General features: G+C 40.8%; 1 protein-coding gene and 1 long non-coding RNA gene across 2 annotated transcripts; one reads left to right on the top strand and one right to left on the bottom strand.

Annotated features, from left to right (window-relative positions):
* Positions 1-918: 918 nt before the first annotated feature.
* On the bottom strand, positions 919-6,028 carry LOC110950816 (uncharacterized). The gene is made up of 3 exons (XR_002595675.2): positions 5,687-6,028; positions 3,540-3,657; positions 919-1,030 (listed from the first exon to the last, which is right to left on the bottom strand). It is a non-coding gene; the product is annotated as an uncharacterized LOC110950816 (long non-coding RNA).
* A 1,120-nt stretch (positions 6,029-7,148) lies between these two features.
* LOC110950812 (kelch-like protein 11) lies at positions 7,149-12,285 on the top strand. Its single transcript, XM_022193601.2, has 2 exons — positions 7,149-7,728; positions 9,126-12,285. The coding sequence occupies exons 1-2, from the start codon at positions 7,187-7,189 to the stop codon at positions 10,708-10,710; spliced, it is 2,127 nt and encodes a 708-aa protein (XP_022049293.2). The 5' UTR covers positions 7,149-7,186; the 3' UTR covers positions 10,711-12,285.
* Positions 12,286-13,786: the final 1,501 nt, after the last annotated feature.

Consider the following 13,786-nt stretch of genomic DNA (forward strand, 5'->3'; position numbering starts at 1 on the left):
TAGCAGGTTCAAGACTCAGCACTGGCCTTTTTCTTTGTTTGTCTGTCTAAGTTTTTCAAAAAATTTAAGACGGGTCCGGTCTTGAACCAGCAACCTGCACCTCCATAGGCGAACCCTTAAGTCACTGAGCTACAGATCAGATAAAAAGAAATAAATTCGTCGTCCCTTTGACAGCGTAGTTTCTGTTCCTAAGAAAGTGACCACATGGGTGGAGCCAAGGCGGAGTCGGGGCAGCGAGTGGGAGGGGAGGTGGGTGGCGGCCTTTAAGGCTGATGATTATTAGTGAGACATTTGGAGTAGATATTCATTTGCAGTAAATTAAAGTATTGAAAATCTTGGAGTTAAACTTAGAAGAACACAAACCGTAACAGAAAACTTTGTTGATACGTTTTTGTTTTGTTTACAGACGTTAAGTTAAAGGAGTTTTATTCGTGACATATAACCAATCAAATCACTCCAGAAAACAGAGCGACCACTGGTAGATAAAGGTTCAGAGCCAAATAGCACCATTTTTAAATTGATTTATTACCGTAAATCAGTAAAAACTAAAGTAGTGATAATCAGTAAATCAGTCAGCCCACAATTACTACAAGGAGCTTGGTGTTCTCAGACTTATGGTGTTTTCAGCATGAAATCAGGTCACAAAATGATGATTAAGGGCCAATTAATTCTCTGATTTTTTTCATTAAAACAACAGCAGTTTGCTTTGCTGTCTCCAGAAATGATTGCTACCAGCAGTAACTACAGATGTCACCAAATCAAGCAGGACTGAAATCTTCAAGACTGCCTCTTCAAACTGACAAAGCCTCTTTACTGGCGAGATTTGATTTTGTTGATATGTAATGAATAGTAATTCTTCACAGTAACTTTTGCTTCAAAAAAAAAAGAACCACATCATTCAAACATGTTGTAACTTACAATTTTCAGCCTTTTCAGCGATGTCCTCCAGTGCTCATGTGAAGGTTTGTCGTCCTCATCAGTGTCTGTAGAGCTTCTCTCTGCATCAGCGGCACCAGGCAAATCCCGCCACCTAAAAAAAACAACCAACATTACTTTAACAACAACTAAACTTACTCAGATTCCTTTACGTCTCATTGAATATTAAGTACTGATTAGGGATGCATGGTTTCTCCTGCAATGTTATCACAAAACCCAAGACTATGACAAGAATATCTAGAAAAGCACTCAGAGAGTGCAGTACTCTGCCAAGGCTGCTCAGTTGATTTATAATTTCTGACGGATTAAACCTTTAATAAAACATGACCTTGTGCTGAGCACAAGCATGTGTTATGCATGTTTTGTATGAATACCGAATTGCGTGTAAATCACTCTGATAAAGGTGTGTTGATCAGTTCATGGCTTTTGGCAAGCCTTTGTTTTGCTAGCGTTAAAATAACCGTTCCCTCCATGCTTTCATTTTAAAAGTGCATTTTTAATATAACAGGCTTTTGTCACCATTCCAGCAGCAGAGGAAGTGTTTATCTAAGAAGCGGTTTCTTGACATGACGAAGACGTTGTCGAAAAGTCCGAAAATTCACGGAACCATGAAAGAAAACGGTTCCGGTTGTTGCTGTCTAGCAAAGGATGTGTTTAAACTTAGAAGCAGCTGGAATGGAAACAAGCTCTGACAGTGTTTCCTGAAGAAAGCAGTGAAGGACAGAAAGGTGAACTCTTGTTCAAAATAAGGCTGATGGCTGAACGTAAATAAAGGCTTTGTGAAACATCAGGAGCATCACCATTGTCTCCTGGGGTTTGCTAGCCTAGCTGCGCTAGACAACCCACGGCAACGAATTTAGTTCTCTGCCAGGGTGGGTCTAGTTACCCTCCATAAGGCTCGAGGCTGGATTCTCCTAAAACTGGCCGGACCAATCACCATGAAGTGTAGAGTCAGAAGGCGGGCGTAACTAAGTGACGACAGAGGCGCGACGATTCTGACAGAAACAACCGGCGCACAATAAACAGTTATCTTTGGACTCGGCTTTGGCCACATCCCTTAAAGATTTAAAGCTAAAATTCAACTTGAAAGATAAACAAAGGACGGCACTGAAGTGTTTCATTGAGAAGAAAGACGTATTTGGACTTATGCCGACGAGATATGGCAAATCCTTAATATACCAGTTGGCTCCGCTGGCTGGGAAGCTAATGGGACTTAGCCACAATCTGGCGCTCTAGGAACTACGTCAGCCTATTCGTTGCGCTGATTGGTTGTATACCTACCCAATTGCTGCAGAGTGATTTGAAAGACAACCTTTTAGCCCGCCTCCCTCCCTGTCGAGCGTTCCTAGACACTTGTGCCTTCAGAAACATGGGTCTCGCGCAGCTAGGCTAGGAGTTTGCTGCACACATGACCTAAATATGTAGCGGGTGGCAGGAATTGATGGGACTCAGAAAAAACCCACAGTTTAATCATTTGCTCCTTGTATGATTTCCAACTGATAAATCACTGTCAATTTCTAGTAGGATCGCAATCGTGATCGTCAGCAGGTAACTGACACAGTGTTCACTTGTTGTCATGGTTACAGCGACACCGTGCCGGCAGCTGTATCTGGCAATGGGAAATCCTTAACAAAGCCGTGGATCCAGATTAAAAGCCGCATCCCTGTGAACATTTAATGAGTTGTTCCTTGTGTCATTTCTGACTTCCCCTGAAAGTTTCATCCAAATCCGTTGGTCTGCTTATTGTGAACAGAAATTTTACACACTGAATAATGCCATGCAGTATTATTTTCCATACTCAAACAAATCTGTGCAATATTTCAACCTCTACATAAAAGAATCTGTACAACAACAACAGCACATATCTATAAACATTTTTTGTTTGTTTTTTACTGCCTCACTGGTGTCCCTGTATTTTTTTTTTTTTTTTTACAGTATTCCCTTTACGGCTGCAACACTATAAATGCTGCTACAGGATTAACAAAAACCTGAATTATCATAAAATCTCAACCTAAAAATTGATCCAACCCTTTCGATAAACACCGATCTATTTGTCCAGTCGCCTCAACCTCCGACACTGCTTCAATTCATCATTTCTCCAGACAAGTAAACGCCACGTTGTTTGATTCCCGTTCACAGAGCCGTGCACAAACACCTGACCGTTTTCAGCACCAACACTAATTCACTTCACTGCATCCAGCGGCTCACTGAGAATCCCCGCCATCGCTCACATTTTGAAATCACACAACATAAGAAAAGCAGAATATTGATGAGCTACAGCGAACCAGAGCGGACCTCCACCTCCGCTGCAAGACAAGTGAAAATCAGCTGAAATGTATATGGATAAAGTATCAGCTGATTTTGAAGGATAAGATGGTCTACCATCCTTAAATGAGCTCAAGATTTAGTTTTACATGAGCCAGGCTGTGCAACAATCATCATGAACTCAAACTGTCCAGCAGCTGTTAGCAGGACAGTGCTACTTCAGAGAGCAAAATGCAACGAGAGACATCTGCTAAACACAGCATTTGTGAAGTTTAATCAGCCTCACAGATGGATTATTATTATTATATTATTTCTGCTCACAAAACAGTCCTCCTTACCATGTCCATGGTGTTCAGACGCTCTGATCTCCTGGATGCTCATCTGCTGCTTCACTGATCAGCCACCCTCATGTCCACTCACTGCTTGTCTGCAAGGTTTCCTTCTGCAAGAAAACAACTGTGTGGAGATCAGGGATGGGACTTTATTAATTTTGATTAATTAAGTACAGAAAAAATAAAAAATAACACATTTAATCGCACCTTTCTCAGCTTCCCCCTGTATAGCCTGATTTATAAAAAAAAAATAGCTAGAAAATTACATTTTTTTTTGGGAAGTGAGAAGTTTATGAACCTCTTCAACATAATCCAAAAAAAAAAAACTATCATATAATTTTGTCTGGGATATATTTTTGGTATCACATTTGATATACTGGGCAGTTTTACCAATGGTTTTTCTCACAATAATGTTGATTTTAGAAACAGAAGCTATTTTTGTCCCATTAATTTAACTACTTCTCAATTTGATGAGATAATAATCTCAGAAACTCATTTATCAAATATGATACAGATGGTAATACCGTTCATGTCTATGTCTTCATTGATTCATTCGTCAACCGAAATTCATTTGAGCTGAAAAACTTTGCTCATTGTGTCAAATATTGCTGTTTGACAAAAATGTGATTAATTGTGATGAATTCATTACAAAGCCTCTAATTAATTAGATTATTTTTTAATCACGTCCCAGCACTAGTGAAGATAGAAACGGATCTTTAAATAAAAATCCAAATTAATATTGCAGGTAGCATCTAGTAGAGTCAAAAAAGTAATGCTATTTTCTCATTTTTTGATAGCTCGTGTCACCATATGTTGCGTTTCATTATTTATTTAGCTGTTTTTTGTTTGTTTGTTTTTTTACAGAGGAGCAACTCAATATGCTGCTTTAAAAGCTGAAGATTCATTCATTCATTCAAGCACAAAATACATTCCCTCATGCCTTCAGTTTTAGGCTAACAGATTACGCAGTGATTGGATTGTTATGGTTGCACAGTTCTAATTATATTTGCAGCCGTACGCATGGGATTTCACTAAGTTATAAACATGCAGTTATTCTTCATTTAAGTTATATTACATAGCGAGGCTTCCAGGCATTCTGTATTACTTTCACATTATGTGTATGAGCCTTCTCATTTAATACCACCCCTGCTGATTCCACACATATACAGGCATGGTTTACTCATTTGTCCTCTTTTTTTATTTTTTATTCTGCCGTCTTATTTGGGCAATGTTTAGACAGCTGTTATATTGACCTTCATAAATTCAAATATGATAAAAGATTCAATTTAATTCTGCAGTATCATTTGAGGTTTTTTTCACTTTAAATGTTCACAACAATAACACAGCAGATGTGTATATAGTTTGATTGTACTGTATATTTTTGAGTATAAAATTTGGGCAAAAGTTGCTCCTTTTTTTTAACTTTTATGTTTTAACCTTCTGCCCTCTTTTTTCTTTAGTTTAGCGGTATTATTTGTGAGGATTTGTAACAACTGCTGCATTTATTTTTATAAATTAAAAAAAAACGGATGGATTTGGTTTGAGTGTATTTTTAAGAGCATAAAACGTAAAAATCACGTAATTCATACATTTTCTAGCTATTTGACTTTACAGAATAATTTTGTAGGATTAAATGCATTTTATATGGTTAATCAAATGATAGTAGTTTCTGTTAAACACTCATAGTCCTGCAGGATAAAATTCTACATGAACTACTCCAGTGATTTTGAGACTAATTCTAGAGAATACAATTATATTGGATTTTAAATTGGATAAAACAGGTAGATTTCTAGATTGGAATTTTTTGGACACTAAAGCTCTTTTAAATAGCACATTCATATCAGTGATAAATTAATTCATTTGAAAATATTTATCATTCAAATTAATTCATTCGAATGATTAATTTGCATGTGTTTTGAATATTGGGGTGGGTCGCTCTCCTGAAAGCTACTTCTATATTGTTTTTAGCATTAGCCTAGCAAGAAGGTGACATAACTGGGAAAAACCACGACTGTAACTTTAGCAAAAGTTTCTCAAAATCGCTCGCATGCCAATCCACTTGCTAACGAGAAAAACTAAGTTCTTTGCATAGCCAGCGTGCTTAAACTACAGAAAATAAGTTGCTCTCCGAATCAAACACACCGCACACTTACCTTGCCAATGCTGCTATAGCAAACTCCAACACAGCGGCTCCAGCGCGTCCAGAAAGTACAAGATATATGCCTCCGTGTTTCATATTTGTCGAACAAACAAGCGTCTGTGGCGACACACGCGCCACCAGTGACTTAAATAATAACTACAGACGGTTGATCTGATGGATTAAAAACTCTGTAACAGCAATTGATTTGTACATTTTTTTTTTTGCAAAACTACAACTGCTTCCCAGCAGTGTGTCCATCGTTGCAAACATAGACTGTATATGCCCCAGTCCCCAGAGTGTATATTTCTATACAGTCTATGGATTCAAACTGAACGCCCCAACGTAAGCCGACTCTGACGTCATGGCCACGCCTTTCCCCTACTGCGCATGTCAGAAATCCTGTGTTTACCAGATGAAGTTAGTTCCATGTTGGTTGTTTCGAACAGACTCTATTGGCTCCTTTCCACTAGCACCTACTCGGCTTGATTCTACTCGTTTTTTGAGGTTTGCACAAGAGTTTTCCATTAGGACGTAGTACCTGGAATCAGGTACTATTTTAGTACCTATACAGCCGGGGTTCCAAGCGAGCTGAGTTGAGCCGATAATGTGACGTCTACTGAGTGCAGGCCACTGATTGGACAGGGACTGAGACACAGGAGAGGACTCCTTATTCCAGACCATGTTCTAGGACAGTGAGTGTTTTGTGACTTCAAGAAACTTTTACATTACTTATCCCATTGGAGGCAAGCTCACTTTAGACAAACAGATATATTTTGAAAGTAACGTCGACTCCTGTAAAATTTAAATATTCATGGAAGTGATGTTAATTTTATTCAGATTTATCAGTTTTTTTTAAAAAAAAAAAGCCATATAAATTACATTTACAACAATACAGTATGCAATGTGTACTCAGGTAAATCTCCCTTGTATAAAAATTGTATGAGATGTGTACAGAAATGAATAAAACAATACAAATAAGTAGTACAAATTTGTGCAGAAATATAAAAAATATAAATAAGTAGTGAAAATATGTACAGAGATATAAAAAATTACAAGTACTGCAAATATGTACAGAAGTATACAAAAACACAAATAAGTAATGCAAATGTTTACAGAAGTATATGAAAATACAAATTAGTAGAGTAAATCTGTACAGAAATATAGAAAATAAAGATAAGTATTGCAAATATGTACAGAAACATAGAAAACACAATTAAGTAGTGCAAATATGCACTTAAATGTTCAAAAAATAAGTAGTGCAAATATGTACAGAAATATAGAAAATACAAATAAGTAGTGCAAATATGCACAGATATAGTAATAAAAACGTAGATTCTCATGGTTGTGATGCCTGTTTTTGTGTATAAGAGAATATTAAAACTGACTTAAACTAAAAATCAACATTTTATTTTAAATTAGCTAAAAAAAAACATTCAGGTAGACGTCCCCTTTAAGATGCTGGTTCGCCTCCAACACGAACCGCTCTTCACTAACCCCCTCTCGGCCTCCATATATGTGCGGCTGCGTATGTCGCCTCCTCTCCGTCTCTAGTTTCCTTCATCTCCCTGCTCTGCTCACCTCCAGCGCCGGCAGCACGATGGCAGCGGCGGCCCCCAACCCGGAGGACTCGGCCCGGAGCGGCGGCGCCAGCGGCACACCCAGCGCGCTGGCCGGGGACGGGGACGCAGAAGAGGCCGAGGACTTCACCTCGTCCTCCCACTGCTCGGAGCTGTCTCGGCGGCAGAACGAGCAGCGGAAGCAGGGCTTGTTCTGCGACGTGACGCTGGCCTTCAGCAGCGGGGCGGCCACCGGCAGCGTCCAGAGCTGCGAGTTCTCCGCGCACAGGTCGGTGCTGGCCGCGGCCACCGACTACTTCACCCCGCTGCTGGGGGGGCAATTCTCCGAGTCGCTGTCCGGACGAGTGGAGATGAAGGAATGGAGCTCGGAGCTGGGGCCGGACCCGGAGACGGTGGAGAGCGTTATCCAGTATATGTACACCGGAGAAATACGCGTCAGCACCTGCAACGTGCACGAAGTCCTGGAGCTGGCGGACAGGTAGCATCCGTTTACGCTCACCTGTGTGGTTGTGTGTTTTACAGAGTTCACAGTCAAAGCAGGAGGCCTTCTGTTGACTTTAAGTACTCATATTGCAATCAAAGTCTCACGCTTTCAGTCAGTTTTTCAGCTCAAAATCCTGCAAAAATGGTTAATTTCACCGTGGCTGTTCTAAATAAGCAGTTTTTAAAACATCTATCCAGCTTTAACTGCACCTGAGCTGCTGGGACAGCAGGAAGGAGACTCTCTGCATCTGTGATTGACAGCACAGTATAAAAAGCTCACCATAGGACTCTAGCGCTTCTAACTTTCTCTCTGAGTAATAATTTGACATGGAAATATTGCATAATTCTCAGCTTCGCTGTTGTTTTAAACTCATACGATCAGCAACTTTATCAGATGCGGTTGTAAATTCAGTATTTTAGCGGCTAACATGAGCGCTGTTTCAGTCACTATTTCATATGTGTTCTGCTGAATGACAACAGAAACAGACAAATATGTAAATTAAGACAGCTTCTCTGTCTTTAAATCAAAATTTTAGCTGAAAATCCTGCAAAAATGGTTAATTTCACCATGGATCTTCTAAATAAGCAGTTTTTAGTGTCTGTAGCTTAAATTGCACCTGAGCTGCTGTCCCCGCTCCCTTCAGGAAGAAGACTCTCTGTGTATCTGTGATTGACAGTGCAGAGCAAAAAAGCTCACAACAGGACTCTCTGTCGCTTCTAACTTTCTCTCTGAGCAAATATTTGACATGGACATATTTCAAAATCCTCAGCTTTGCTATTGTTTTTAATTCATGTGATCGGTAACTTCATCAGATGAAGTTGTAGTTCAGCCGTTTTCGTCACTAATTCATTGTCATTCTGCTGTCCAACAACAGAAACGGAAAAAATATGTAAATTAAAATGAAAATGAGGCGTAACATTAAGAATTGCGCTGTTGTTGTGGTGACATAACCATCAAAACTAAAAGGAGTCCACTGGGTGTTTAGTTCCTCGGATTTTGGGAGTGCATCAAGACTCTTGCGTTCACTCGTGCAGCAACATTTGGTGAGCTCTGCTGGCTAGTTTGATGACTTTTGATTACCCAGTTCCTACTTACTGACTGAACAGAATTCTAATTGTCTTTTAAAGCTGAAAGGTTAGTTGAGGCAGAGCGAGCAGCAGCAGTAAGAGTTTTCATATTATCACAGCTTATATTTTAAACCTCCACGTTATAATGACAACCAAAAAACATTGAAATTAGATTTTTTTTTTTACACTATATGGGACGTTTAAAGTGTTATTTTTGTGCACTGAAGCCGATATTACAGTCTGATCTGGTTTATCCCATTGAAATTGAATAGCATCATCTAGAAAAAACCTGCTTAACTGTATTTTCCCTGTTTATTTCATTAGGTTCCTGCTGCTGCAGCTTAAGGATTTCTGTGGTGAGTTCCTGAAGAAGAAGCTGAGCCTGACTAACTGCGTGGCGGTGCACAGTTTAGCCCACATGTACACTTTGGACCAACTGGCCCTACGAGCTGCAGACATGATCCGACGCAACTTCCACAAGGTGATCCAGGATGAGGAGTTCTACACGCTGCCCTTCCACCTGGTCCGCGATTGGCTGTCTGACGCCGAGATCACGGTGGATTCTGAGGAGGTTCTGTTTGAGGCCGTGGTGAAGTGGGTGCAGAAAAACCCGGAGGAGCGAGGCCGATACTTTGAGGAGCTGTTTCGTCTCCTGAGGCTGCCGCAGATCAAGCCCACCTACCTGACCAGGGTGGTGAAGAACGAGCGACTGGTGGCCGCCAACGAGGCCTGTCTGCGGCTGGTGTCGGAGGCAGTGGAAGGCCACGCCATCCGCTTTGAAAACCTCAAGTCTGCTGATATGGAGTTCTGGTCGTCCCACATGGCCTCCTTTCAGCCTCGCTTTGGCCAGAATATGGACGTTATCATGGTAGTGGGCGGAGTGTCGGAGGGAGGGGACTACCTGAGCGAGTGTGTCGGCTACTTCATTTACGAAGACCGCTGGGTCAACCTGCCACACATCCACAACCACCTGGATGGCCACGCTATCGCAGTCACAGAGTCCCACGTCTACGTAGCTGGATCTATGGAACCGGGCTTTGCTAAGACGGTGGAACGGTACAACCCCAATCGCAACACCTGGGAGCAGGTGAGCAACCTGACCACACGGAAGCACTCTTTTGGCCTCACCTGCATCAAGGATATCTTGTACAGCATCGGTGGTCACGGCAACTTCAGTCCAGGCTTCAAAGACGTCAGTGTGTACGAGCCCGAGCAGGACAAGTGGCACAACTTGGAATCTGCCCCCAAGATCCTGCGAGACGTGAAGGCAGTGAGCGTGGAGGACCGATATGTCTATGTAACGGCACGTACGCCCGTCGATACGGACAACGAGGACGGACTGAAGACGGTGACAACGCGCTATGACACTGAGAGCCGACAGTGGCAGGATGTCGACTCCTTACCACTCATCGACAACTACTGCATCTTCCAGATGGCCGTAGCTTCCACAAATTTCTACCACACAGCTTCCTGCTGTCCCAAGAGCTACACAGTGCGGGACGAGGTTGCCAGACAGAAGATTAGTGTCCGTATCTCCGACGAGATCCTGGAGAGCCTTCCACCAGAGGTAACCAGCATCGAGGGCGCCGCTATCTGCCACTTCGACGAGGACGTCTTCATCATCGGAGGCTGGAAGAACAGCGACGACGTGGACAAGCAGTATCGCAAGGAGGCCTACCGCTACTGCGCCGAGAGGAAGCGCTGGATGCTACTGCCGCCCATGCCTCAACCTCGCTGCCGGGCCACAGCCTGCCACGTCCGCATCCCGTACCGCTTCCTGTACGGCTGCCAGCGGTACCCCATGCCCCAGAACCTGGCTCGTCAGCGGGATCGCATGCAGCAGATGCAGCAGCTCCACCGGCGCACCCTCACCCTGCGTCGGCAGCTCCAGTCGCAGATTGAGTGCTGAACAAGTCGTCCAAGAACTCTGTCCGAGAATCACCAACCACCGTTTCACCGCAAAAAACGCCAGTCATATGTAACGAGCTGCAGCGGGTCTTGTGTTGCTCTCATTCTGGATTTCATTAATCAGAACGATGCGCCGTCGGCTGTCATGCTGTGTTGTGTTAATGGCTGATTTGTGGAAAGCCATGAAGTGCGTGGGCAGGCGAGGGCTGACCAGCTGGAGGTCTGCAAAGAGGGAAATGTAAACATGTGAATAAGAGTGTTATATAGCAGCCAACAATTGAATATCCTCTAGTCATTAATGTTGGTATAGATGCTGTTTATCTGTTTGTACATAAATAGTAAAAAGCTGTTTATATGGATATTTTACATTCCTTAATCGTATGCCTCTACTGGGAAGGATATGTGACACTAGTAATAACGGCATTCCTACATTCTTAATGAAGTCTCATTCCATTGTAACACTGTGACAATCTCCTCATGCAAGTGTAACATCGGTCCAGAACTTAGATCATAACTGCTCTATTAGAATGGCTCTGCTTGTTACTGTGCAGCCTTAACAACTAAACACGAACTGATCCGGAAAGGCTGTTAAACTCCTCTAGGCTAGTTTGCTTTTAGATTCTCTTCAGCAGCTGTACAGAGAACATTTCTGTCGTTTCTGTTGCTAATGCTAATTTCTTCAGGTTTCTGGAGAGGTGATGCCATGAGAGAGAGAACTGTAATATCCCAAAAGATGTGACGAGATGTAATGAAATCATTCCTTTGCTTAGCATTCTCTTCTGTCGTTGCATTACGCTCTAATCTTTGGCAAAAAGGCTCAGTCATTCCTTTATTTTGCACTTTGGAAGACTGTCGGTCAGTGTATTCAAGAAAGGTGCATAATTTATGTGTTTAAGTATGTTTGTGGAAGCGTGTTTGCGAAGAAGCTCTTCTGGTACGGCACTTTTTCACATCTAATTGTAAAGTCTTAAAGAAGCGTAGGAATTAGCAGCCACTGCACTTTCACTTTTCCAATTTCATTTGTTTCATATCAGACAAGGTGATTGTATTTTGGAACTGATTTATTTTAGCCAGCTTCCAGCCAGTAAGATTTGATCTTCCTCCAAAAAAAGTGAAAAAAAAATCAAACGTGTTCTCTTCATCGGCGGATTTGTTTCCAGCATTAAATGTCGAGTGAAACCTTGTGTTACTGTACTTCACCTGCAGCTGGGTGTATAATGGAGATCTGTTATGTCGCTCTGCGGTCTCCTTTAACCCACCAAAGAGTCTTAGGAGGGAGATGAAAAGGAATCAGACTTGTAGGCAAAGCAAAAGGGACTGTTATATGAATGTGTTGTGACTGACATTCAGAAATTCCCACTGTCCGTGCAGCGCTTAATTACAGCATTGAGGTTACAGAGCGCAGAAATGATATTCATTTCCACTTTATGACCAACATAAATAGCACTGCGAATATTAACTGAAATAAGCTATGTAATTTGCTTTGCATGTGATAGTCTGACATTGTGTCCTTTTATCGGATGTAAGAAATGCTAATGTCATCACTTGCAATTAAAGTTGTTTTGTAACTGACTAATTATTGCACATGTAGTGTCTTTTTTTCCTTTATTGCGCTGTATTAATCACTGATTTAAATATATTTTAGCTTGATTCAATTGAAAGTTTTAATATAACAGTAATAAACTGTTCCTGTTTTTGTTGTTTTGTACTATTTAAAGGGTCTCCTCAATGATTATATGCAGTTTTTGCATCGACATTTCAATGTTTAAAAAGCAAATTAACTCTAAGGCGTCAGGATACAACTTTTTGCTGCTTGATACAAAAAGGAAACTTGTACAGTTCTTATTTTCCATAACTAATTTGCAAGAGAAGACTGTTTGATAGAACATCATTTATTAAGATTTAAGGGTTTTTAAGTCCAGTAAAGTTTATATGAAAGACTGAGTTTATTGACATGCAGGATACACATGCACAGCAAAATAAGTGAGGAACAGGTGAGAAGCACTGAAAATAAAGATTTAGGTGCAAAAAATTAAATATTAATCATGATTTTGGCTTCCCAATATTAAAAGAACATCATCAGCTTTGAACTAGACGAATGCTCCACTCACAGAAATAAGCCCATGAAGCTGAGATTGCTTAGTTTTAACATGGGTAAATCTGTCATTAACATGCCTTTTCTTGCCTTTCTTAAACTACGTTTTGGTCTCTCCGCTGCAGTAACTGAGTGGAGACTAGAAGCTTCTCTGTGCACTGTCGGCTAGCTAACTTCTACTGTAGCCTACATGTGAGGCTGCATCACCCGAAGTAGTTCAGAAATTGTTCAAAATGTCTAAAAAAAACTAATTTGTCAAAAAAGCTAAAAAAAAAAAAAAAGAAGAAGTCCTAAATGGCTTGAAACCTGTCTAAAATGACTCCAATATTGCCCACAATAAATTTATCCAAAATGCTTGAAATTTCTCCAATATAATTCAAAAATTGTCCAAATAAGGAAAAAAATAGGAATGTGGAATGATTCACAAAATCACAGTTATTCATTATTTGACAGTTATTCACAAAATCAGTGAATAACTGTCATAAATAATTATGCTATCATTGACATTGCTTAAAACAGTTGTGATCATTATTTAAACCACAAACTTGCTGCTCCAGATGTCAGTTGTATGAAAATATTTCAGCTACAGAAAGGATGATGTTGATCAAAATTGTTGCCACAAGAGGCAACTTAACTAATTTGTTTCATTCATTAATAAGCACCATGAAGCTCAGTGTAGCAAACGCAAACCCTGATCTGAATGTCATCCAAAGCAAAAACTATTTTAGATGTTTTTGAAGGCCTTTGAAAAAAAAAAAAACTACATAAAATACAACACATTATCACCCTGATCTTTCTACACATTATTCTTTTTAATTGCAAGCCATCTGGTGACAATTCTAGCATATTTTATCTCGCAACAGATATTGCAAAATAACTAAATAAAACCATTTTGTGCTGTCCTAATAGGAACCTTATATCAGAGCCTTTGTATTTGGGGAAGAGAACACCTGTCCCGCCTCGAGTTATACAAGTAGCTCTG

This window comes from Acanthochromis polyacanthus, chromosome 21 (assembly GCF_021347895.1).
Source record: "Acanthochromis polyacanthus isolate Apoly-LR-REF ecotype Palm Island chromosome 21, KAUST_Apoly_ChrSc, whole genome shotgun sequence".
In the NCBI taxonomy this organism is placed as follows: Eukaryota; Metazoa; Chordata; class Actinopteri; family Pomacentridae; genus Acanthochromis; species Acanthochromis polyacanthus.

What these genes read in the sequence shown, in the direction of transcription:
- LOC110950812 (XM_022193601.2), top strand. Translation starts at nt 7,187, where the DNA reads ATGTGCGGCTGCGTATGTCGCCTCCTCTCCGTCTCTAGTTTCCTTCAT. An exon ending in GTCCTGGAGCTGGCGGACAG is followed by an intron (nt 7,729 to 9,125) that starts GTAGCATCCGTT and finishes TTATTTCATTAG; the next exon opens with GTTCCTGCTGCTGCAGCTTA.